This window comes from Ipomoea triloba, chromosome 12 (assembly GCF_003576645.1).
Source record: "Ipomoea triloba cultivar NCNSP0323 chromosome 12, ASM357664v1".
Lineage (NCBI taxonomy): Eukaryota > Viridiplantae > Streptophyta > Magnoliopsida > Solanales > Convolvulaceae > Ipomoea > Ipomoea triloba.
In genome coordinates, this window is record NC_044927.1 from 3,944,019 (window position 1) to 3,968,532 (window position 24,514).

At 36.0% G+C, this 24,514-nt stretch overlaps 4 protein-coding genes across 6 annotated transcripts; 3 read left to right on the forward strand and 1 right to left on the reverse strand.

Moving 5' to 3' along the window:
* Positions 1-3,883: 3,883 nt before the first annotated feature.
* LOC115998844 (transcription factor HEC2-like) lies at positions 3,884-4,609 on the forward strand. Its single transcript, XM_031238505.1, has one exon. It carries the CDS (start codon positions 3,911-3,913, stop codon positions 4,607-4,609), a length of 699 nt encoding a protein of 232 aa, XP_031094365.1. The 5' UTR covers positions 3,884-3,910.
* A 3,724-nt stretch (positions 4,610-8,333) lies between these two features.
* Positions 8,334-11,696, forward strand: LOC115999956. The gene is made up of 5 exons (XM_031239930.1): positions 8,334-8,680; positions 8,789-8,979; positions 9,095-9,128; positions 9,950-10,560; positions 11,320-11,696. The coding sequence occupies exons 1-5, from the start codon at positions 8,362-8,364 to the stop codon at positions 11,563-11,565; spliced, it is 1,401 nt and encodes a 466-aa protein (XP_031095790.1). The 5' UTR covers positions 8,334-8,361; the 3' UTR covers positions 11,566-11,696.
* Positions 11,697-13,419: 1,723 nt separating this feature from the next.
* LOC115998763 (RNA-binding protein Musashi homolog 2) lies at positions 13,420-17,086 on the forward strand. 3 transcript variants are annotated; one of them, XM_031238416.1, is made up of 14 exons: positions 13,420-13,576; positions 13,726-13,903; positions 13,976-14,065; positions 14,314-14,379; positions 14,498-14,563; positions 14,668-14,753; positions 14,893-14,938; positions 15,040-15,094; positions 15,261-15,337; positions 15,618-15,756; positions 15,853-15,980; positions 16,054-16,158; positions 16,330-16,476; positions 16,686-17,086. In XM_031238416.1, exons 2-14 carry the CDS (start codon positions 13,883-13,885, stop codon positions 16,770-16,772), a joined length of 1,113 nt encoding a protein of 370 aa, XP_031094276.1. In that variant the 5' UTR covers positions 13,420-13,576; positions 13,726-13,882; the 3' UTR covers positions 16,773-17,086. The 3 variants fall into 3 exon arrangements, with proteins under 3 accessions (XP_031094276.1, XP_031094277.1, XP_031094278.1); XM_031238418.1 differs by having other exon boundaries at positions 13,445-13,576; positions 13,705-13,903; XM_031238417.1 differs by having other exon boundaries at positions 13,443-13,903.
* Positions 17,087-17,374: 288 nt separating this feature from the next.
* Positions 17,375-20,738, reverse strand: LOC115998762. Its single transcript, XM_031238415.1, has 5 exons — positions 20,206-20,738; positions 19,093-19,732; positions 18,263-18,590; positions 17,954-18,026; positions 17,375-17,849 (listed from the first exon to the last, which is right to left on the reverse strand). The coding sequence occupies exons 2-5, from the start codon at positions 19,655-19,657 to the stop codon at positions 17,652-17,654; spliced, it is 1,164 nt and encodes a 387-aa protein (XP_031094275.1). The 5' UTR covers positions 19,658-19,732; positions 20,206-20,738; the 3' UTR covers positions 17,375-17,651.
* Positions 20,739-24,514: the final 3,776 nt, after the last annotated feature.

A 24,514-nucleotide genomic window follows, 5' to 3' on the forward strand; every position in this document is an offset into this window, starting at 1 on the left:
CCAATCTGATCTCCAAGTAGTTAATATAATTAGCTTCAAATTATTTTAAATTTTTTTTCATAGTATTAATAAAATACTTGGTAAATAAATATATAACATTGAACTCAAAATATATATATATATATATATATATATAACATTATTTTGTACTATAATTTTGATATTTAATTACAAGATATTGTAAAAATAAGATAATGGACAATGTAATGATGAATATCAATTGATAAATTTGAATGTAAAGAATCTTTGCATGAGAGAAAATAAAGACAATATAACTAATGAAATTATTTCTCTTATTTAATTTAATTTTTTGATAACGAATAATTTTTTCAAATAAAGGTATTGTAGACACATAATTCTAAATTAATGAAATACATATGTATCATTTTTTGGTGTAACTACTAATTTATTTAATTCAATAAGAGTAAAATAGAGTGATTCCACTTCAATTTGTTGGGTTATTATTTGAGTACTCTCTTTGTCAACTAATCTCCAAGTAGTTAATATAATTAGCTTCAAATTATTTTAATTTTTTTTCATAGTATTAATAAAATACTTGGTAAATAAATATATAACATTATTTTGTACTATAACTTTGATATTTAATTACAAGATATTGTAAAAATAAGATAATGGACAATGTAATGAATATCAATTGTTAAATTTGAATGTAAAGAATCTTTGCATGAGAGAAAAATAAAGACAATATAACTAATGAAATTATTTCTCTTATTTAATTTAATTTTTTGATAACGAATAATTTTTTCAAATAAAGGTATTGTAGACACATAATTCTAAATTAAAGAAATACATATGTATCATTTTTTGTTGTAGCTACTAATTTATTTAATTTAATAAGAGTAAAATAGAGTAATAAACTTAATTATGTCAAATTTGATTGAGATGAGGTTCGAACCTAAGACCTTTCTTATAGAAATTAATGGGTAAGTTAAAAGTTAACGGAATATTAACGGAGAAGATAATATTTAACGGAAAACTTAACGAATAATCATAAAAGTAAGGTTAAATTAGGTAATCTCTATTAATAATATTAATCTGAATTATCTTAACCATCTATTTGATTAAATAATTCATCTGAACCATCCATTTGATTAAATAATTTGACCGCCATTTTTTCTACCCATTTTAGGCCTAACTCTCTTTGGCTCTTATTAGTATAGTAGATATATGGTGAAGTGAGAGTGGCAGGGTGCAGGGTTAGTTGAATCATGTGAAACACTCAGAGCAGTAATTGCACAATATTTCCAAAAAATAATACTAAAATATGAAATCCAAGAAATGGTGATATTAGTGATGATGTGCATAAAAACAATATCTTCTAATGGCAGCAGCAGGCCGTAGGCCCTACCGCACATCATCAATTTTTTATTTTTATTTTTATTTTTTTGTTATCAAATGTAAGCCCTCTGATGATCTTCATGTGGCATAAAAGATTAAGGTTGTAGGCCAGGGGGTGATTCAATATTTGCTGGCTCTGCACTGCAAAATATGCTAAATTATTTCCACCAACACCATTTGTGTTTGGACTTTTTCTTCCCCACCTCCACTCTCATAACCAAGAAATATATGCCTTCACTAACCCCAATCAAATTTGTAACATTGATGACTTGATAACTACGATGTTATAACTTCTATTCTCAATTAAAGTGACATATTAGTCTTCTTAATTTGAGTCGGTTAATTATAGGCAATCTGCTAACTGATTTGAGCCGATCCTTTGCCGATTAAGGTCAGGTTTGTATTGATCTTTTGCTAGTTAAGGTCACAAATTATGGTCAACTAACCTAGACTAGTTTGAGCCAGCGCAGTCCTTTGCCGGTTAGGGTTCACAAATTATGGGCGACCTAGACTGATTTGAGCCGGTCCGATTCTTTGTTGATTAGGGTCAGGTTTGAGTTGGTCCTCTACGGGTTCGCAAGATATATAGAATTTACTTAATGCACATCTTTTAGTAGTGGTTGCAAGTTTTCCTCTTTAACTTTAAAAAATAAAAATAAAATAAAATTGTATGCGCAGTCCTTTTGTTATAATATAAATGTATTGCTGCAGATGTCATCTTGATAGGATTATTATTTACCATTTATGGCATATAAGCTGGTTACATAAATCAGAAAAAATTAGTGGGGGGAGGGCCCCATCATGGATTCTGCATTCCTGATCTGCTTTGGGTTAAGTTAAGTTGCTTCCTCCCAACTCATTATATTCCTCCTCACCTCATCCATCTGCACCCAGAATTGTAATAGATTCCTGGAAGCTGGCTTGCACCAATGTTGACCTGGCCTGGAGAGCGAGCCATCGAAACGTGACGCTGATTACTAAAATTATGCGGTTGCCGTTATTGCACTGCTAAATTAAATATGGTCCAACTGGTAGTTACATCATGGTTTTGGACATCTAGGTAGGATCTAGGTAGGTTACATAAGTAGTTGATGATGGTGGTGAGGACAAGAGCTATTCTAACGTTGTCTGTCATGTGTGGCATGCAGCCTGAGCAGTGAACATGAATATGAATGAATATATGACAGTAGCCTGTTCAGGTATACCAGTAGATGAGAAGTCAAGTTTAGGGATTACATGCATTTATACTTTTACAGGTAAGTAATAACAAGTCTACACAATTGAAACCCCACCACTGAAGCCCAGAGTTGTTATCCTCCTGACAAATGTCATGTGAGTGTGGGGTTACCTTCCAGTTTTTTCAAGCAAATTAAAAGAAGTGTAAATCTTTCAACCCAAAGCTATAGCTTTTCACTTGAGTACCATAACTCATTACTTTCTCTACTCATCTTGGTTCATGCACCTTTACTCATCTTCAATTCAATACCTTGCATCTCATCTCCCCCCTAAAAAAACAAATAAAAAAAAACCCTTTCTGGATTTCATTAATGAAGTAGTTGCATAGATAGGTTTGGTTAATCTCACTTACTATCAAGAATAATTAAGGTTACGAGATTAGGTTATATCATTAATTAATTAAACCCGAACGATTTAATTGGAATTGCTTACCTGAGATGGTTGATATGATAATCATTTTGTTACTTGTGATTCCAAGTTGCAGTACTATCTTGCTTCTTGCTTCTTAATTAGAAGCATTGTTTTATATTTTTATTTTAAATGTAAAGCAGGCTGCACCATCACTAGTGCACTAAAAGCATGTCAAAGGCGGAAGCCCCTGGTGCAGTGTACATTGTGTTAACAAAAAAGGGGAAAACATTAAAAAATAGGAGTGTTCAAAGATGATAGCATATTATATTATTAAAAATGAAGGCAATTGATGAGTGGCTTGCTACTGATTGAATTGTTCTATATTTGGAGAATCACCTCTCTCGTCTAAATTATCTACATTTTTATAATACCTGATTGTATATCCTGAAAACACGTATTTTTGTAATTAAAGATTGTGCACAGTAATGTTTGATTGTGCATTTTGCAATTTTATAATTGTGTATCATATAATGACACTAGTACAGAATCAGTCATTTGCCTATGAAGTTAAGGACATTTGCATCTGATTGGTTGAACAATATAATCTATATTTGAGGTAACATCGGAGGACAATCTGCCTCCGATCGTACAATAGATCATACACAGATTGCCACCGCATCATTTTATGGGTCCGGTGTTTAAACTTCAGGCGCAAATTGTTCGATTTTTATGGTAATTTTAATACTAGTGTGCATGATTATATGTAGTTCACAAGTTCTCACGGAAGCACTGATTTTGATGTGATTTGACACTCTATATATATATAAATGTACATTGTGTACATGTGTACACACAGTCACTGACATTCTTACACTAGCATAGTACACCCCTCCGATCCCTACCTTACTTCCTCCTTGATCCCTCTGTTCCTATTTCCTCTTACACAAAAAACCTGTCGGAAAGCATGGACGTTAACCTCATGAAATCATCATCGGAAAACGAAATGGAGATAATGACACTCCTGACCATGCGCCCCAATAATCCTCATCATCATCAGCCTCTCGACAACCTAGGATTCTCAATCCACAATCCATACGACGCCGGCGCCGGCGCCGCCACGTTGTCCTTCTCGGGGGTTCACCAACACCACCCAGTCGCCGGCGCCGGCGGCGCAGATCCGCCGCGGCACAAAATTAGCTCAAACGGCGGGTCCATGGAGGCGATGAGGGAGATGATCTTCCGCATAGCGATGATGCAGCCCATCCACATAGACCCGGAGGCGGTGAAGCCGCCGCGGCGGAAGAACGTGAAGATTTCGAAAGATCCGCAGAGCGTGGCGGCGCGTCACCGGCGGGAGCGGATTAGCGAGAAGATTAGGATCCTGCAGAGACTGGTCCCGGGGGGAACCAAGATGGACACGGCGTCCATGTTAGACGAGGCGGTGCATTACGTCAAGTTCCTTAAGAAACAATTGGAGTATTTAGAGGCGGCGGCGAGTGGGCCGACACCGATGATTCCGGGGTTTCCGACAACAATGTCGCCGCCGACATTATTGGATATGAATATGAATATCATGAATTATTCATCGTCATCAACGTCGGGGTCCATGAAAGCCTGCCAGGCTGCTATTCCATCAATGGGGTCTAATTTACAAATGCTATAACAAAGGGATCGCTTTCATTTAATGGGTTTTTGTAAAGCTTATGTTTCAACTCGATGGATTTCTGTACTTTTGTTTCTTTACTGTACTTTACCGGCGATCTACAACAACTGCTAGCTAGCTAGAAATGATCGAAATTATTAGTGTGTAAAACTTTGGTCTCATCTGATTTTCTGCACGTGATTATTCTGAAGCCATTTATGTAACCTTATATCTCAAATTCAGAAGAGAATTCTGCTTTGAATTGAATTGACACTTATATTATCACTGTAACTAACATATGACTCCACCACTTGACCACACATGAATATTATGCAGCAGACCTGCACCGCCCTAAAATAATAATCATCCCTACCTCTTTGTCTGTGCAACATTGTAATAAACAAATTTCTTTCTTCTTCTCCTTCTCTCTCCATCCCCTCCCCCCAAACTTTCCATTTCTAGCATAGTTATTGGGCAGCGGCTCAGAGAATCGAGTTCAACATCCTATAATCCAACTGCTACGCCAATATACGAAGTATAAAGAAATAAAGTTCCGTTTTCGCTATTAACTATACTTTTTACGGTAAATACTTGATCTTACAATTAGAATCATAGCAAGCCATGAGTTCGATTATATACAACAACAAGCCAAAAGCATATATTATAATTGATGGATACCCCTGAGTAGGGCACCCAGCCTCAAGGGCCCCAGTATTTGGAACTCGTCGGCTGACCACTTTTACCCGTAGATGGGCTAAGTACGGATATCCGTTGGCCCACTTGATGTAGGCAGTCTTGTTGTGGTGTCCGACTGGGTGTGGCACTCAGAGGCGGTGAATTGAGATTTGTTGGGGATCTTTCACAGATTTGGTGGGATACTTTCCTATTTCATATTAGGAAGCAGCTATGCCGGTTTTGGGCAGTTTATGCAACCTTCCTAAAGTCAAATTTGTTAAGTTTCTCTTGCTTTCCTTGTAGATGTTCATTACTCTTGTACAAATATCCCATGCTATATATCACATTATAAAGGGTTCTGATTTTAATACAAGTGCAAAGAGTGTGCAACTACTCTTAGCTTTCCAATTACTTTGTTGTGTTATTATTATTATTTTCATTGTTTTACGATTGTGTCGGCTCAGTGTTTCGCTACCTCGTGACCGTAAAACCAACAATAATATCACTTCACAATTTTTTTGTATATGATTACAAATAATTTTCGAGTATAATTCAATTTGATCAATTTATGGTTACAATTGTGTACTTTGTATAAACTTATTATTATTATTATTATTATTATTATTATTATTATTATTATTATTATTATTATTATTATTATTATTATTATTATGTAAAATAGGTATAGCATCTTAGATGGAATGTTATATAGGCATCTAGAATGTTGTTTAATTTATATATAATGCTAGTGAAAGAATAAATGTATGTATTTTATGATATTTAAGTGTGAGTTCCCATATCCAAAAAGCAAAGACAATAATGGACCAAGTTAAATTAATGAGACATGAAGTATGGGAGATAGAAATGTTGGGTACGTGACTAATAGTGAGGTAGGTTTGCAACCCAAGGAAGGGTCTAATAATGGAAATGTTGATGTTTCAAGGACCAAAGCTGCCTGCTTTGGTAGAAGCCAATTTCGTTAGTGTATCCCCTCTCCCTGGAGGAATGGAATTGAATTAGATCTTCAATCTAAAACCAGGAATTGAAAATTAATGATATGATAGAAACACATGAATGAATGAATGCATGCATGCATGTACCACAAAACTCCAGTCTGGACATCCCATGAGACCATTTTATCCTAAGGTATGGGTAGCCTCAACCTTCCATGCCATTAACATAAAAACAAGTGTATAGTTATATAGTACGTGATGGTAAGTTTGGTTGAATTTATCATCCGGCCTTGAATATTACTTGTCACATATAATATTGGATCTCAACAATTTTTTTTTTTTTTTTGTTTTGATATGGAATATTGCATTCTACCAATTAAGACAGTAATGACATATTACGGTTAGTTGTTGCATGCCCTCAAAATTATTGTTTGACAATTTTATTCCGAGTCAATTTTATTTTTGGTCTTAGATTTGTATGTGGCAAGTTCTTTTTTATAAGAATTTTGAGTACTAGGGTAAGTACTACGATTCTGTTATTACAATGTAGTCTATGTTCATAGCTACTTCCACTAAGGTTCAAACTCACTCCCATCATCCATGTGGTAGTGTAAACCGAGACACCACTAGACCACAAGGTCTTTGACTTATGGATGTTTTTTAAAAATAAACATAAAAAATATAGTTGTCCAACATACTTTGATATGATATTCCAACGATTTTGTTGATAAAAAACTAATAATATAATGGTCATGACACAATAATACTAAGACGAAATTATGATGTTCTAATAAAAAAGTACTACAAGTGAATTGTAATCTATAGGACTAGAAATGGAATCAACTCATTTTATTCATTCCCATCTTTACATTTTAAGGGATGATGGGTGGGGGACGCGAGGAGCTTTGTGCTCATCCTTGTACTGACCACTATCCTCGTCTTTGGTCAAGTACTCGCCTTCGGTGTGGTCAACTTGAAATCTTAGAACACATTGTTGGCTTCGGATCGGAGGTCGGCCCCGAATTTCCAATCCCGGACTATCCTACCTATTGGTGGTTTTCTTGGGCTCCGAGTCTCAATTCTTAATTGAACCGTTTTCAATATTTACATCACATAGAAATGTGTGATCTAGATAATTTGTTAACATATTTTGAAACACTATGCTTAGAACATAATCAAATTGCAATCTATTAGTAATCTTTAAGAATTTGGTTTCTAATTTAGTTGAAGGCATTCAATGCTCGCTCTTGTACAAATATCGTCATCATAGAATAAGGGTCATAAAGAGTTCACAATTTTCCACTCTACCACGAAAGTTTTGTTCTTGCCTGATTGCTTTCAATCATTCTTCCATGGTTCATATTAGCGGACCATTGTCATAAAACCAACAAATGGAATTCTCTATCTTTTTAATCACAAGAATCATAACCTTGTATCATTTTTCCATTAACTCATATAATTTAGTGCAAGATTATTATGGCCATTATATGGTGCCTTAATTAGAGATTGTAACGGTTTCTGTTATAATCGTTACAAAGCCTATATTAATGGGATATGGACTATATAAGCAAGAGTCTCCCACTACTAACCACTAAAACATACCAGTACATCAACACTCAGCAAACTACTAAGGGAATTTACAGCACCTACAGGGCAATTTCAAAGAACAACTATGGTGGGATGTTAGTCCTATTTGATTCAATATGCTAACAAACATAACATGTGCAACAACCTCAATCAAGTTCGTCAAGCTGTTAACTTGATAATCATAAATTAAATTTACAAGTTCGACTCCCAACCAGAGCCGCCTATTTGGTTTCCCCACTAATAAAAAGAAAAAAAATCATAACACGTGTGATCCCCTGATAGGCTCCCACTTGTTCCATGTGCTGCACGAACTTCACACCTTTACGTTCTTTAGCCTTTCTTAGTGCATCTTAAACTTGTTGCCTAGGGGAGGAATATAATAATTTTATTAACAAAACTTGATCAACAGGGAAGGAATGGATTACAAGTGTAATTCCCTAGCTCTTTTTTTTTTTTTTTTTTCCTTTTTCCTTGCTATATATAAAAGAACACTACCCGCAACTCATAATTAACCAAAACTCCCAATATAATCTGCAGACATTATTATTATATTCATCCATGGCTTCTAAAGATCTAAGTCGTCTTAGTAGTCGTAGACACCTTCATCTGAGAGCAGACAAAGCGAAACTCTCCGACCTATTTCGCGTACTATCGAATCGCGACATAGAAAGCCAAGACTTGGACTTCATAGATGGCATCCGAGAGCAAACCACAACCTTTGAGCGTCGAGGGATAATCTTTCTCTCCATCTTCTTCCAGAAGTATTTTCACTGCGTTTCAAAGCCTTTGTCTTGGTTTGGTTCCAAGTTTGAGTTTTGGCTCAACCTTGTCTCGCATAACAAAAGCTTTTTTACCACGTTGTTTCGTGCTTTGCAAGGTCAGTTAGTTACTGATCACTACTTTTATAAGTACGATTGTTCGTCTTATAATGTTTGATTGTGCAATTCGAAACAATGATTCTTATTTGATCTGGGCTTGTATATAGGTACATTGGAGATGCCGGATGAAAAATCGTGTAGCTATGTGTCGTTCATTGGGTACTTAGACAAGAGAGTGGATTTGGGGAAGTTCAAACCAGGAGACAAAAAATATTTTGGAGCAGTTTGTGCCGTGGCATCCAAAGTATCCTACGAGAACAAGGCATTCATCGGGTCTGTGGTCGAACATCGTTGGGAGGTAATTAATTAAACAAACATGAAACATATATCACTTGCATTCATGTCGGTTTAATTAGAATTTGGAAGGACATATATAATTGACTTTTATCCATTTCAACTCAAAATTTATGCAGATGGACTTCTTGGGCGCTTATGATTTTTGGAATGGTAACATCTTTTTTCATATACTTCCACAATTGGGGTATATGGTATCATATGTTATTGAAAAACGTCTATATATGATTCTTTTAGAGTCTGTTTGGAAATCACAAAATGAAGTCATTTTTTAATTTTTCTCAGAGATATTAAAAAAAAAGGTTAAAAAATTCATTCTAGTCAATAGCAAAAAGAGGTAATTATGCAGGAAAATGTATTCTTAGATTTTTAATTAAAAAATATTAAAATTCTTTATTTTCCCTTCTCTCTTCTCTTTCATTTCTCTTCAAGTCAGTTTCCTAATTATTATTTCACCACCACCAACATTTTTTTTAAAAAATACTCATGATTCTTTACAAGGTAGTATATGTTCTATATTTTCTCAAACACTAAAACTTAGTATTACAATATTATTATAATAATAATAATTATTATTATTATATGTTGAAAATAGACCAAACAGACAAAATGCAATTTCACAGAAAAATATTTTCTAACATTCATCCAAACATCAGGTTAGGAAATTAAAATATTTTTCAAAAAATGAATTATTTTCTAAAATTCATTTTTCAGATTTTCAAACTAAATGTTAAGCTAAATTTGATAACGGTTTGATTTTGATGATCTATAAGAATAAACGTTCAAGAACTGGATCAATATGAAATATTTTAAAGATTATATATACAATATAACTTCAATCCTTAAATAGGGAAAAATAACGTGAACCAATAATACCTTCGATTCGGGTTTCGATTAACGTTGTTTTGAACAATAATTAATATTTTTGTTTCGGTTGGTTCTAATAAGAATAATTCTTTGAATTATATTCGAAGAGTATCAGCAGACATTATCAACACAAGGCTTCATGTTCCACGACAAGACCACCGATCCCGACACCATCTTCGTGGTGTTCAGAGGTACGGAGCCTTTCAACGCAGAGGATTGGCGTACGGACTTCGATTTATCCTGGTACGAGTTCGCCAGCATGGGGAGAGTCCACTGCGGTTTCATGAAGGCCCTGGGCCTACAAAAGGACGAAACATGGCCCACAGAAATCCAAGAAAACCCCCAACGCCCAGTGGCCTACTATTTCATAAGGCGAAAACTCAGAGAAATGTTGAAGAAAAACAGTCGCACGAAGTTCATTGTGACAGGCCACAGCCTGGGAGGCGCACTGGCGGTTCTATTTGCGGCGGTTTTGGCGTTGCACGGCGAAGAATCCGTACTGGAGAGGTTGGAGGCGGTGTATACGTTTGGGCAGCCCAGGGTGGGAGATGAGGAGTTTAAGGGGTTCATGGAAGAGCAGTTGAGGGTTTATGGTGTTAGGTACTATAGATTTGTTTATGGGCATGATATTGTGCCTAGACTGCCCATTGATGATGCGGCCATGATGTTTAAACACTTTGGGACGTGTCTCTACTACAATTGCCTATTCCAAGGACAGGTAATACCATATTACCACATACTTGTTTGCCAAGACAATATATTTACTTCGTAATCATAAGGTTCTAATTTCAATTGACCTTATTGATTTGAGTTAGTTTACTCTAAATAACCTAGGATCAATGACAAGACAGAAAAGGTGTCACTTTAGTAATCTGTATAGACCGTGTGTGTCTATAAGAGTGGTTGGTAATATTGACCACCTAAATAAAAGGTGATTAAAAATTTTTTACCTTTAGACCTATGGCAAAGAGAAGGGGTGTGTGCAACTTGGTGAAAATAGAGTTAACCGATCCAACTCATTTTTTTAACCAAAATATTTCAATTCAGTTAATTGTTAATTCGGTTTGGTTAACTAACCGATTAACCAAATGAACAATACCCCTAACAAAGACAAGTTGGTTATTTGTTTATATTTTTCCCACTCGCTCAGCAATCAAATACTTAAAAAAGAAAGTGCTATAGTTGTCCAAATTCTTTCAGCAACCCAAGTGAAGGTAGATATTTTTGTTGAGAGACAGGAACCTAGAAACTTAGTAGTTGATAATCTTGCATTAATATACGCGATATCGAATGATACTTTGATAAATTTTAAAACAGTAATTTAAATATATGCATTGGGCATCAAACTATTCGCGCATTGTGCGTGTGGTAACTAGTAGGGGAAAAAATTGAATACAAATGGGTGATTTTACAATTATATTGTGAAAAGTTAGTAATAATAAGCTTTTTTATGTTAATTCTTTTCCATGTGAAACAGGTTGTGGAAGAGGAACCATACAAGAACTATTTTTCCTTAGGAGCATTTGTAACGAAGAGGGTGGATGCTCTATGGGAAATTGTGAGAGGCTTTCTTCTTCCTCGTATATATGGAGCTGAATATAAAGAAGGATGGGTTCTCAAAGGTTGTAGATTGTTTGGACTCTTCATCCCTGGCTTTCCTGCTCATGGTCCTCAAGAATATATCAACTCCATCCGTTTGGGAGAAGCTGACTTATTTTATTAAATTATTTTTTTAAAAATGTATATTATTGTTATTAGTCTGGTAAATAAATAACTTACATGATTTGTATTATAACTATATACCATTAGAACATTGTATATATATCCTATATATATTGGACTGAATAATGAATAATAAAGATTGGTATATATATATATTTTCTCTATCTTACTATTGTCTTCTCTTTACCTTATTATATATATATATTTATATGTATTGCATTCACGCGGTGAGAACAGTACAATAATTAACATGAGGATATCTCTAAAGTTATAACATGTTACCACTTTTAATGTAGTTTCTATTTATATAATAATACTAAATTTAACATTATGAAAAATATACAATAATCAATGTAGAAAATTAAAACTCCTCATTCTAAAGATTAATGAGTTTCCATGAGTGTGATTTCATCTACTTGCAAACCTAAGAAACTTGTTTTGTAGATATACGATCACCAAAATGCTTTTATCCTAATTTATGGCAAAGTAGAAAACAACTCTCTCATTTTTGTATTGATTAGGAATTAGAATCGAAGGCTAGTATTTTCCCTTTATGTCTATGTTTAAAAAGTTTCTTACATTAGTTAAGTTGATATAAATCTTTTATAAATATGCCAATGTTTTAAGAATAGATATATATATATCAATTATTAAAAAAATGTCATGCATCTAAACTGGTCAGTGAGATGGGTCACGTACTAACTCTACACGCATTAAATTATAAATTTGGTAGACCATCTTACTAACAATTTAAGACAATAATAATAAAATAGCAACTCAAAAAAAAAAAAGTAAATACGGAGTACTAGTTTAAAATCTTCATTATAATCCTTAGTCTATATATACCATCATATTTTCAATATGTTCTCATTTAATTAAAAATAAAATTACAAGTTTATACAAATTTAATGAACTCTAAAAATACTAAACAAATTTAATATAAAATTTAAGAAATTTTCATACTCTTAATATAGTGGGATAACTCATGGCCAATCCACTTAAACTTGTCTTGTCTTGACAAGTCATTAAATTCCTTATTCAACTGACCTTTATTATAGAATGGACTAATTTAGTAGGGATAAGCCCCACATATTTTGAAAAAAACATTCAAAAAAAATATTTTGAAAAAAGTAGTATTTCTTTTTACAAAATAAGGATATTATATGTATTTTTGAATTAAATGTGGTGCATTTTCAAAATTCATTAACTAAAGGTTGAGTAAATTAAAGGAAAAATTGAAAGTAAAATTATTGTTATAATTGAAAGTTACAAGTGAAATAAACTCATAATATTCAATTTTTTATTTTAAATTTTCATTTTTAAAAAAAATAAAATTAAAATTCGATTGTTAGGCATACTTAACTTTGATAAAAACTTGGTAAGAAGCCTCTAATAAAATATTTTAACCATGTAATATCTTTACCATCAAATTAAAATTATTTATAAAATACATATCTAAAGTTAAAATTTGGTTTAGACTACTTTTGAGATTAAGTAGAGGAAACTAACTAATGAATTTTTTTTTGTGGGCCCATTAATTAGGAAGAAATTGAGAAAAATAGCTTGTAGGTGTGCATTGGGTGTAGCTGTTGTGCCTAGCACTTCACGTGCCAAGTAGGCGTGTAAATAACAATTTATTTTATTTTTTATTTTTTTACATTTTGTTGTGAGCATTTTTTTTTCTCCTTTTCTCCTCTTCCCTCTCTTTCTTATATTTGCCTAACAAAAATCAAAAAATTGAGATTGCTCTTGGTATTTTTGTGAGTGGTAAAAATAAAATTATTAGTGTTTATTATTTATATATAATAATTTTCCAAAAATAGAATAAAATTGAGCATATAGTTTATTCGTTTATATACCTAAATCGGATCGGGTAATAAGGGAGTTGGGTACAGGATGAGTAGATTGGGTTTGAAACGGAGTAGCTGAGCGGCGAGAGGAAGAGCGCGAGTCGAGCGAGTTAGCGAGCGAGAGAGAGCGAGTTAGGGTTTTGAAAATCTGAATCGCCCAAGGTTAGTGAGTGCGCTTATATTTCTTCCGTAACGTTTATATCTTCCTTTGACCTGAGAATTATAGAAAGAAAAAATGGTGAGTTTTCTGTGGTATATGATGAAGATGATGATGTTTTTGTGTGAGAAAGAGGTGTGTGTGTTGTGTGCAGGATTTCTCCTCGTCGTCGTCGAGTGTGAGCGCTTGATTTGTAGAGAGGGAGGTGGTGGGATCGCGAGAGCGCAAGAGGAACAGAGGAGAGAAATTGTGTGTGTCTCGAGCGAATTTTTAGCTCTGCAGCTAGATTTGTCTTTGCGCCCCCTTTTACCATGTCGGATAGGAAGCTTGTTGTAAGTGTTTTTATTTTATTTTCCCCTGTACCAATTGCGTTGGTTCTTTCATTTATGTGTTGAATTTTGAAGGTTTTGGGTATCCCTTGGGACGTTGAAACCGAGGGCTTAAGAGAATACATGTGCAAATTTGGGGAATTGGAAGACTGTATTGTAATGAAGGTCAGTCTGCTAGCTGATTTATGTAGTTTTCTTCATATGATATTGCATAGTCTTGATGTTAGTGATATTGGATTTGGTAGCAAAAGTGAGATCTTGCATAATTATGCTACAAAATCTTGAATTTTGTTATGGAATAAGCTTAAAATGTTAGTTGAACAAGTGGCTGAAAGTAAATGTCTCTTCTGCCCTATGCTCTTGCAATTCATCATCAAGCATTTAAGGCAATCAATTCTTTTCCATGTTTCTAGGAACGATCCACTGGCCGTTCTCGAGGATTTGGCTATGTAACATTTGCAACAGCTGAGGATGCTAAGGTGATGACACATTGTTGCTTTTGTAAATGCTGGTTATTTATTTATTTATATTATTTCTTATTTCGGTGATAGCTAATGTTAAAAGTTCTTTTATTTTTATTATGTCTTTCTACTGCAGAATGCATTATCTAAGGAGCACTTCCTTGGAAACAGAATGCTGGAAGTAAAAATAGCGACACCAAAGGTTGTACTAGTTAATGTGAATGTTTAAACAGTTATCTTACATTATACCGTTGTACTCCGTATAATTTTTAGCCTTATCTAAACATTGAACACAATTTTTTGCAGGAGGAGATGAGGGCACCTGCAAAGAAAGTGAGCAGGATTTTTGTAGCTAGGATACCACCATCTGTAACTGAAGCTACATTCAGAAGGTATTTGTTTGTTCTTGGCAATCAAGTTATTTCATTGTAATTTATATTTTATACTATCTTTAATCAGTTTGGTTGTGATAGGAAATTATTTGCAAATATTGAACATTTAAATCTGATCTATTGTATTTTTTTCTTGCAGCTATTTTGAGAAATATGGTGATATAACAGATCTATACATGCCAAAGGTTTATATCTTTTGCTCTCCTCTTCTGCCTTCATGCCACTACTTAATAAACCTGGTTTATAATGCAGTACTTCAAGTAATCTAATTTATAAAATTATTCAGGATCCAGCCACCAAGGGCCATCGTGGAATTGGGTTCATCACTTTCACAAATGCTGGCAAGTGTTTAATTTATGTAGTGCATAATATCAATGCTTTTAGTTTTTCTATTGATTGTGTCATGTTGTTCAGTTGAAATTGATCAAACCTAATTTCTTTGGCTTTTTACACCATTTTGAAAATCTGTATTAAAAAATTATCTGACTGTATATCTTATTTTCTCAGAGTCAGTTGATGACCTGATGCGTGATAGTCATGAACTGGGAGGTTCTACTGTTGTTGTTGACCGAGCAACACCTAAGGTAAGTGAGAGTATCTTCCATCCTTGAAGGTTTCTGTTTTGAGTTTAAGCATCCAAGTGGAATAGCAAAGCATTCAGCTGAACTAGTTTAGCAATATCTGTTTTCCATCTCAAAACCCTCTGGTTACCCCAAGCTAGAGTCATCCATTCTATATAGTATACCTGCTTAAAGTTTTGTATAGTTTTGGGGATCATGTATAAGGCAGTTGTTGAAAGTCATAACTTTGCTTCTTTTTTTTTTTTTTTCCTATGAGTGATAACTGTGGATATTTTGTTTTTAGGAAGAGGATTTCAGACCAGTAAGTCGAATGCCTCAGGCTGGTGGATATGGAGCATACAATGCTTATATCAATGGAACAACTAGATATGCCGCCCTAGGTGCTCCAACATTGTATGACCATCCAGGTTCTATGTATGGAAGTAAGTTAATCTTGACCAATAGAATATTCATAAGTTGAATGTGATATTTGTCACTATAGTTGATTATTTGCTTGACTTTGTAATTTTTAATATTAGGAGGGTTACCCACTCGTGGCATGGGGAGAAAGATTTTTGTTGGAAGGCTTCCTCAGGAGGCAACTGTAGATGATCTCCGCCAATATTTTGGTAGATTTGGCCGAATTTTAGATGTTTATGTTCCTAAGGTAAGATTTGCATTTGTAATTCTGCAGATGAAACTTAAGTGTGTTCTTAGTAAAATGTTATTCTGTGTCCTAGGATCCCAAGAGGACAGGTCATAGAGGATTTGGTTTTGTTACATTTTCTGAAGATGGTGTTGCAGACCGTGTTTCTCGAAGGACTCATGAGATATGTGGACAGCAGGTGCTGGTTTATTGTAATTATTATATTATATGTGCTCATGAAACCCCATATATACTCCATAATTTGAAGGAATTGAAATACTACTTTCCCTGAAATGTAGCCATGAGGTTTTTTGGGTCCATTGGAGAAGCCAGTAATAGTTCTCATATGAAGTTTTTGCTCGCCTTGTAGGTTGCAATAGATTCTGCAACACCACTTGATGATGCTGGTGGTCCGAGTAATGGTTTCATGATAGATAATCACCCAGAACCATACGGGGGTTATGGTGGGCCAATGCGGACCTATGGCAGGATGTATGGTGGCCTGGGTTTTGATGATGTAAGTTTCTCAATTTTGTTCAATGAATGCTTAGATTTTACTCAATTAACCTGTGTGTGTATATACATACATATAATTACTATATCTTAACTGCTTACACATTGCTTGTCTACAGACTACTGCTTCCACAATTTACGTGCACTTAGAAAACACGCTGCCACATTTTATTCAATGTTGTGAACTATGTACTAAATGTTCTTTTTCAACAGTGGGGATATGGCATGAACGGTGGCATGGGGAGTAGTATGGGGGGAGGGAGACCTTCCCGGGCAGATATGAGGTATAGGCCTTATTAGTTGCAGTCCCATGTTGATCTGAGTTACAAGCCTTTCTGATAGCAGAGTCTTGAGCATAAAGGATGCATGCCCCTTGCTAAAAGCAGTTACGAGAAATCGTAGCGTTGGCCAAGCCTGGAGTTATAACGCAACATGCAGCCACTTGTTGCCATTATTATCTTTGAACCATTGAATATGGTGTAACTGGAATGGTTATGTTATATTTTAGTTTCATAAGTTAGAAAGCTTTTGCAGGGGCCAGAAAGGATGCCCCACTGTAATGTACAATTGAATTCACAATATTCTAATGCCATTGCTGAACTTATTGCTTTTTCTTTGGTTGCCCCTTGGCTGGAAAGATACAGTAGCACATCAAAAGGTTCTATACTAATATGCTGGCACATCTTTTGTCCTTGTTCTATATTTTCTATTTCTCAGTTTACGTCAGATTAATTCTAAACCCTTAGAACCCATGCCCAAGAGCCATTGTATGAAGTAAATCATGAATCGTCCTGTCAATCTTCAAGTTCCCACCCCTTGCATTACATTCTGTGCATAATGGACCTTCAGGTTCTGATCTTGTTCTTTTCTTTCCTAAACTTGAGCCGAGTTGTTTGGGGGTCTTTTGGCACATCAGCGTTGGCATTTTGCTCCTAAGAACTGTCAATACAGGGAAAATACTACACATAGAACTATGCTTACTGAATGTATAATCTGTGACTCCAGATAGTACATAAAATGTGATAATCGTGTACGAGGTAGTCTAGTGATTTCCACCAATCTGTTCCTTTTTTTACAAAAATTGGTACAAAACCAGATATCGAGGCGCAGATATGCTGAGCTACCTGAAATATTGCTCACCAAGAATGAACAATGCTGGTGAATTTTGAGAACCTAGTTCTAATGGACGCGGCAGGAAAAGCAACCGCTAAAGAAGGCCATCTTAAACTGCTTCCCAAAGGATATGGCTTTGGTTGAATCTTTGGCGTCATGTTTCTCTGAAATTGCGCCTCTCATCTCTTGAGCTTTCATCTGGGCAGTTCTAAGCTTGTTCATAATCTTGTTCATAGATGCTGACCTCTTCTTTTCTAGTTTCATCTGAAAATGAATTGTAATTGCATAAATGGGACATCTACAGAGTGTAAGAATATCAATGGAGCAACAGAAAAACAGGTATTTTCTTGAATTATCAGTGTACAAACCTCAAGTTTCTGAATTGCTGCTTCGGCTTTTGCCTTCTGCAAGTTCTCCCAGGCACTGATCCTCGCTTCCTCCCTTTGCAACACAGGACGTGGAGAAGTCAATATTTGTGTTTTGAAAAGGATGATATTTTTTTTTTTTTTGAGTGACGAGGGAAGCCCTGCCTCGTGACCCTAGCCAGTTCAAATCAAGAAGGCCAATAGGCCGCTCTGGGAATCAAACTTGTAACCTAGTGGTTACCAAGTCAACAGACCGACCAACTTGTCAGATTATAAATTCAAATACTTAAAATGAAAAGTAATTTAGCATACTTTGACGTGCTTTTTGTTGTCTCAACAACATCCCAAGGTGAGAACGAGTTGTTGGTATCTTGTGAGTCTCTCCTCATTTTTCTCGACCCATATTGGCTGGAAATGGAGGCACCTCTGTCTACTTGTACGTCTCTGATTTCCACTTTTGCAGAATACTTGTTCTGTTCCTCCACTCCCGGGACTGGAAGCGGAAAGGAAGGCAATGGCGGGCTTCCTTTGGGAGACGAGTGAATACTGCCATCCGGGCTCATCTGAGTTGCCATATCTCTCCGCGAAACAACATGCAAATCATCAGTTTCCGCAACCTTGCTGGCATCAAGCTTATCATCTGCTCGGTCAATTCCTTAATAGTCAGTAATAAGACTACACGGAAACAAAACCATGCCTTTAAGCTAAACTTTTAGAAAAACTGAATCGCACTTATGTTAATGATGCTTCTCTCGGTGTGGTACTAAAGCTCCAATTAAGTTCCCTGCTTTATCCATATCTATTGCTAGATTTCTAGCATCTTTTCTGCAGCATACTAGACAAAATGGCATGATATTTGTAAAAGTCACTTGTTGTTTATCGCTAGGAATCAATAGATATTTAAAACTTATTAAATTTCAAATCAACATTCCGAATATCAACAGAAAATAAAGGATCAACCCACTTAGAGACTAGTTTTGAGAAGGTTTGGCCTCGTTAATAAGTTAAACACCAATGCTACTTAGAGACCGGGGACAAAATCAATCATAAGACACTGACAATTGTATTCAATTTGCACGTTTATGCTAACAAAAATAATCTTGAACAAAAGGATTCCCATTGAGAGTTGATAAATACTTTACCTTGAGAGCTTGGTAACGAAGCTTCACTCAACAAATCTGACAGACCAGGAACACTACTAGCTCGAGCAATCCTCTTCTCGGGGTATAACGAATTAGCCTTTGGATCAATTCCAGCACCATAATGAAAGCACAAACCGTCGGGAACCAGTACGCCAGTTGTAAACGGTGAACTTCCCGCGAAATTACCAATGCTTCCACCTTCATAGACCGGAATAGAGGGTGAAAAATTCGGCAAGTACATAAGCCCCGGGGTTCCTAGAGGGCCACTTTTCGACTTAGCATGTCTCCGAGGCTGCACAGCCGATGCCTTGCAAAGGCCATAGCTCGACAATGGACTCGTGATCCACCTCTCGGCATCATCCCATTTCGAAGGGAATGACCTCCCGCTATTGAATGGCATCAATGCCGTCGCACTAACATGCCTCCGAATACTATTCGTAGGCAACGGAACTCTCTCAGAACTCCAACCCTTCTGAATCCCACCAACATGGTTATCTCCATATTCTGGAGTCGATGGGCTCGTATATGTACCCGAATTTCGCAATGAAGCAGAGTTTTTCCTCATAGCTTTCAATCCTAGCAAAGTATAGCCCACATTGCCCCTACCATTTGCCAAATCTCACCATTCTATTCACCTTACCTGAAAACAATAATTCAAGAATTTCAAACCCAAGTGTTAAAAAGATCCCAACTTGACAACTCCCCATCATCCTATTAAACCCTACATAAAGAACCATACTTTCATTCTGAGTTTTTACACCACAATATAACATCTTTCTCCCCTTCAAAACAGCTAAAGCTATTAGAAATTTAGAATAATGGTCCTTGCCTAAATGCCTAGTATTGATCTGTCATTCTTACTTGCAGAATCTAATGTAAGTCTCTGCAATCTGGACCACTAATATGAAATATCCTACCTAGTACAGCCATGTATACAAATCAACAAAGATTCTCCCAAACACTAAAATATGTTAAAGCCCCACATCCAGATTCCCAGTCCTATAAACTAAAAACCCAGTTCATATACCTAATCTTTCAGGCTTTCAGCATTGCAAAAGCAAGAAAAAGAAAAAAGACAGAAAAGCAAAAAGTGGGTATTTGAGAGGAGCTCACCTCGGATAAACTGAGATAGAGTTGGCAGTGTGAATCTGAAAAGGGGAGGGAGCGAATCAGAAAATAGGGAGAGTGAGATTCGTGAGAAAGAAGGGATAATTTAATAAAGTGGGGAGGATAGGATGGCGTGAAAGAAAGAAACCAAAAGAACTAAAAAAAAAAAAGGTTGCAATTAATGTATGGTCCAATGATTGAGAGAGATGTTAGAGAAGAAGTCAAAAGATGTTCGGCCCATTTTACAGAGGGGAAGAAAGAGAAGATTTTGAAGAGGAAGAAGAAGAAGGAGAAAGAGTAATGGAGAGATTAGAATGGGAAGAAGAAGACGGGGGAGTTTTTGCTGGCAGAAATTTGTCGGAAACAAGGACATGGCAGTCCAGCATGTGACTAAGACGCAAAGGGGCCGGGCGGGCCGGCGGGCGGTCAGACCGGTTCGCTTTTTTGGAATATTGCTTGCTCGCAGTTCCATGCACTCTCTCCGGTCCCCGCCGCTTATCTCTCCTCCTCCTCCTCCTCCTCAAATCATGGCCGCATTTCTCTCTTTTTCCCGTCACCCCCGCGGTGAAAACTTCCATTTATTATTATTTTTCCCTGTCGCAAAAGACGAGCCTTAAACACTCACTTGTCAAAATGGATACCACCTCAATAATTATACCCTTCATAATTTGATTCTTGTTTTTATATTCATTAATTTTCCTAGAGTTTACTCAACTATTTTATTTTGAAAATCACTATTTGTATTTTTTTCTCAGTAATCATAATGTTACAACTTCAAATCCGGGTCAAAATAAGTCTATTTGTCTTTTTTATTTGAGCGGATCTGTTATGAGTAACATATGCTGATTTATTTTCTTGTGATCATTTAACGACTAAATTTTTTTAATGCACATCTTTAAATAGTAACTGCACTGTGTGAAGTATATTTCGAAGGCCCGGAATAGTGGGGTTTTTAGATGGGGTTTTGAGATACTAATTAGGAGAGAAGAGGGAAAATAAAAGAAAGAAAAAAGATGAAAAAAATGTCTATCAGACAAAAAAAAAAAAAAAAAAAAAGAAGCTACTCTAACGACTAACGTGCTTGGTTGGGCGCTATGTTGCATTCCACGCGAGAGTCCGGCTGCTATTCATTTTGGTGGGGCCCATAATCAGAGACAAAACACACTCATTATAGGAGATTCTCACTTGTTCTCTTTTCACACTCTCTCACCACCACATCACTCAAATTTCCTCAAAAACCATACTAATTTCCACTAATGTGGATGACCTAATTATAGATGTAAAGTATTTTACATGTAAAAAGTTCATTATTTTTATATTTATATAATTAAATTCATAAAATATTTCTTGATGGTACTAACTAACCCCTAAAATTAATTATTATTTTTTCTTTCAACTGTTTTACATGAAAAATGAAGAGACATGGTAGGTCTGAGTTAGGTTACATAATTTGTCTGGGATATTGGTTTGAAGTTTGAATGCAGGGAAAGAGGATATGAAGTCGGTGGCAGTGCAAAGCACTTGAACATAAAAGTGAGACGCCTATATCTCCCACTCCCTGGATTCAATGCTACTATATATCTGATATCAACCTCTCTAATATTTGTCGCCATTATATTTAATATTTGTCGCATTTATTTTATTTAAAAGGTCCATATCAATATTCAGCAAAATGGATAACATTTATTATATTTTGATGATGAAAGAAGAGTTAAATGAAACACTCAACTATTTGAGAAAATTCAATTACATTGTTGAATTGTAAAAAACTTCTTATAAATCTTTAAGTTTGGAAAGAAAAAAATTAGCAATTTGCTCATTTTTCCAGGCAAATGATATGTTATAATAGGTTATTGTTGATGTGCCTATCATATGATTTTTTTAATCTTTTATTTATATATAAATTACATTACATTAGAGATAACCACAGTTTGATTTGAATTAAACAAATACGGTAGATTTGGGACTAAAATCTATAAGATTTCAATTTCTAAAATATAAGAATCGAAACAACCGATTTCTATTTGAAACCATGCGGTTTTGTTTTCAAATCGAAAAATATAATAAAGAATTTTAAATTTTAAATTAATTAAAAACCAAAATTATTATTATTATTATTATTATTTGGTTAACTTAAAATTCTAAATGTTTAATTTTAATTTGTTTTATAATTAAAATAAAATTTGAATTTGGCTAAAATTTTTCTCTCTAGCTAGTCTAGGGTAGTACTGTCATAGCGGGCCAGCCCGCCCCACGACGGGCCTAATTTTTGGCGGGTTGTCGCGGGCCGGCCCGCTAGGCCCGCGGGCCTGGGGTCATGTAACCCTAGCCCGCCCCACGCGGGCTCGCGGGCCGGCCCGCGGGCTTTTCCTTTTTTTTTTTTTTTTAATTTATGTGAAATTACTAAGTAAATTACTTTAAAAATGATAATAATATTGACAAGAATAGAAAAACACTACATGGGAGATTTAATATTCAAAGTTCATAATCATTACACACATTTTAATCCAAAAATTCAAAACACATACACTAGTACACTACATTTCAGAATAAATATTAAACACATAGCTTAAGTTATTAATGAATGCTACTGTATCCATTCGGCCATTCCACTGTCACATATAGCTTAAAGCCTTAAAACACAGTCTGTTAGTGTTCACTGTCCACTTCACCACTTGTCCATTAACAATCAAACTAACTAAGGGTGTGTTTGGTTGGTGGGTTTAGGCATAAGGAATGAGTATGAAAGTGATTGCTTGTGTTTGGTTGATAGGTTTTGTGAATGCTACTATGGGTTTGGAATACCCCATTAATAACAAAACTCATACCCTTATTAAATAAGGGTTTCATCTCCCTTCCTCATTTCTTCCCCAACTATTAATAATCATTCTCATTCCACGCAACTTCCAAACATGCTAAATACTTTCACCAAAACCCATTATCATTACCAAGTATTTGATACCCATTCCGATTCCGATTCCGATTCCGATTCCCATATGCGAACCAAACGCACCCTAAGTAACAATTAACAAATAGAATAATTTTAATACAAAGTTCAAACAATTAAGAATTAACAATAAAAAAAATTAAAACTGTAAATCATAATTAAATAAATAGAAGGGTTATGGACACTGTACGACTTTAAGTTAGGAATTAGGATTTTAGATTTTTAGGATTGGGGTTGGGGGGCGCTGCTCCTTTGGGCGAATGGGAGTTTATTTAATTATCATATTATATATATATATATATATATATTATTTTTTTTAATAGGGGCCTGGCCCGCGGGCTGGCCCGCAACCCACGCGGGCTAACCCGCGCGGGCCGCGGGCCTTAGCGGGCCAGGCCCGTTAGGCCCGCTTCTTAGCGGGCTGCCTACTTCATAACCCTAACCCGCCCCACCGCGGGGCGGGTGCGGGCCAGCCCGCGGGCTTCGGCCCACTTTGACAGTACTAGGTTTTCTTGCTTTTTCGTTCGTTTTCTCCGGTTGTTTGTCACCGGATTTCCTTGTTTATCTACGTTCGAACTGCTTCGGTCTCACGATCCTAGCATGGCAACGTCTTCGACTGACGGAGGAGTTGGGGGTTTGACGCAGCGCTGGGCTGATATGGTTTTGGAGGACGAGGCGGAGGAGTTCCAACCGGTGTTTGATGAGGCTGATGACAACCCTACCGACGGTGAGTCAACATGGGTTATCATGGGACGTTTTCTAACGAGTAAGCTGGTCAAGGTGGAGTATATGCGGCAGGTCATGGCATCAGTTTGGCAGCCGGTGAAGGGTGTGCAAGTCTCGGAGGTCCAACCGAACCTTTTCATGTTTGTGTTCTATCACGAATCAGATATGCGGTATGTTCTGGATGAGGGGCCATGGTCTTTTCAAAATCATACGCTGGTTTGCAGACAGCTCGTGCCGGGTGCCCTACCGGGTAGTGTTGATCTGAACTCAGTCGACATGTGGGTTCAAGTGCACGATCTCCCGCTAGGATATACGTTTGATTCCGTGTTGGAGCAAGTTGGGAATTACCTTGGAACATTTGTGCGGTGTGATGACAGGTTCGCGGGTACCCCATGGCGGACGTTCTACCGTATTCGTGTTGCAATTCTAGTGGGACGCCCCATTCGCCGTCGGATGAATCTTGTGAAGAGAGACAAAACAACTTGCTGGGTATCCTTCAGGTATGAGAGGTTACACACATACTGTTTTTTTTTGTGGTATGCTCGGCCATTCCTTCAAATTTTGTATAAAGGCGAGGGAATCTACAATGCTGGTCGAACAATACCCTTTCGGTGCGGATTTGAGGGCTGGAGGTACACGAGG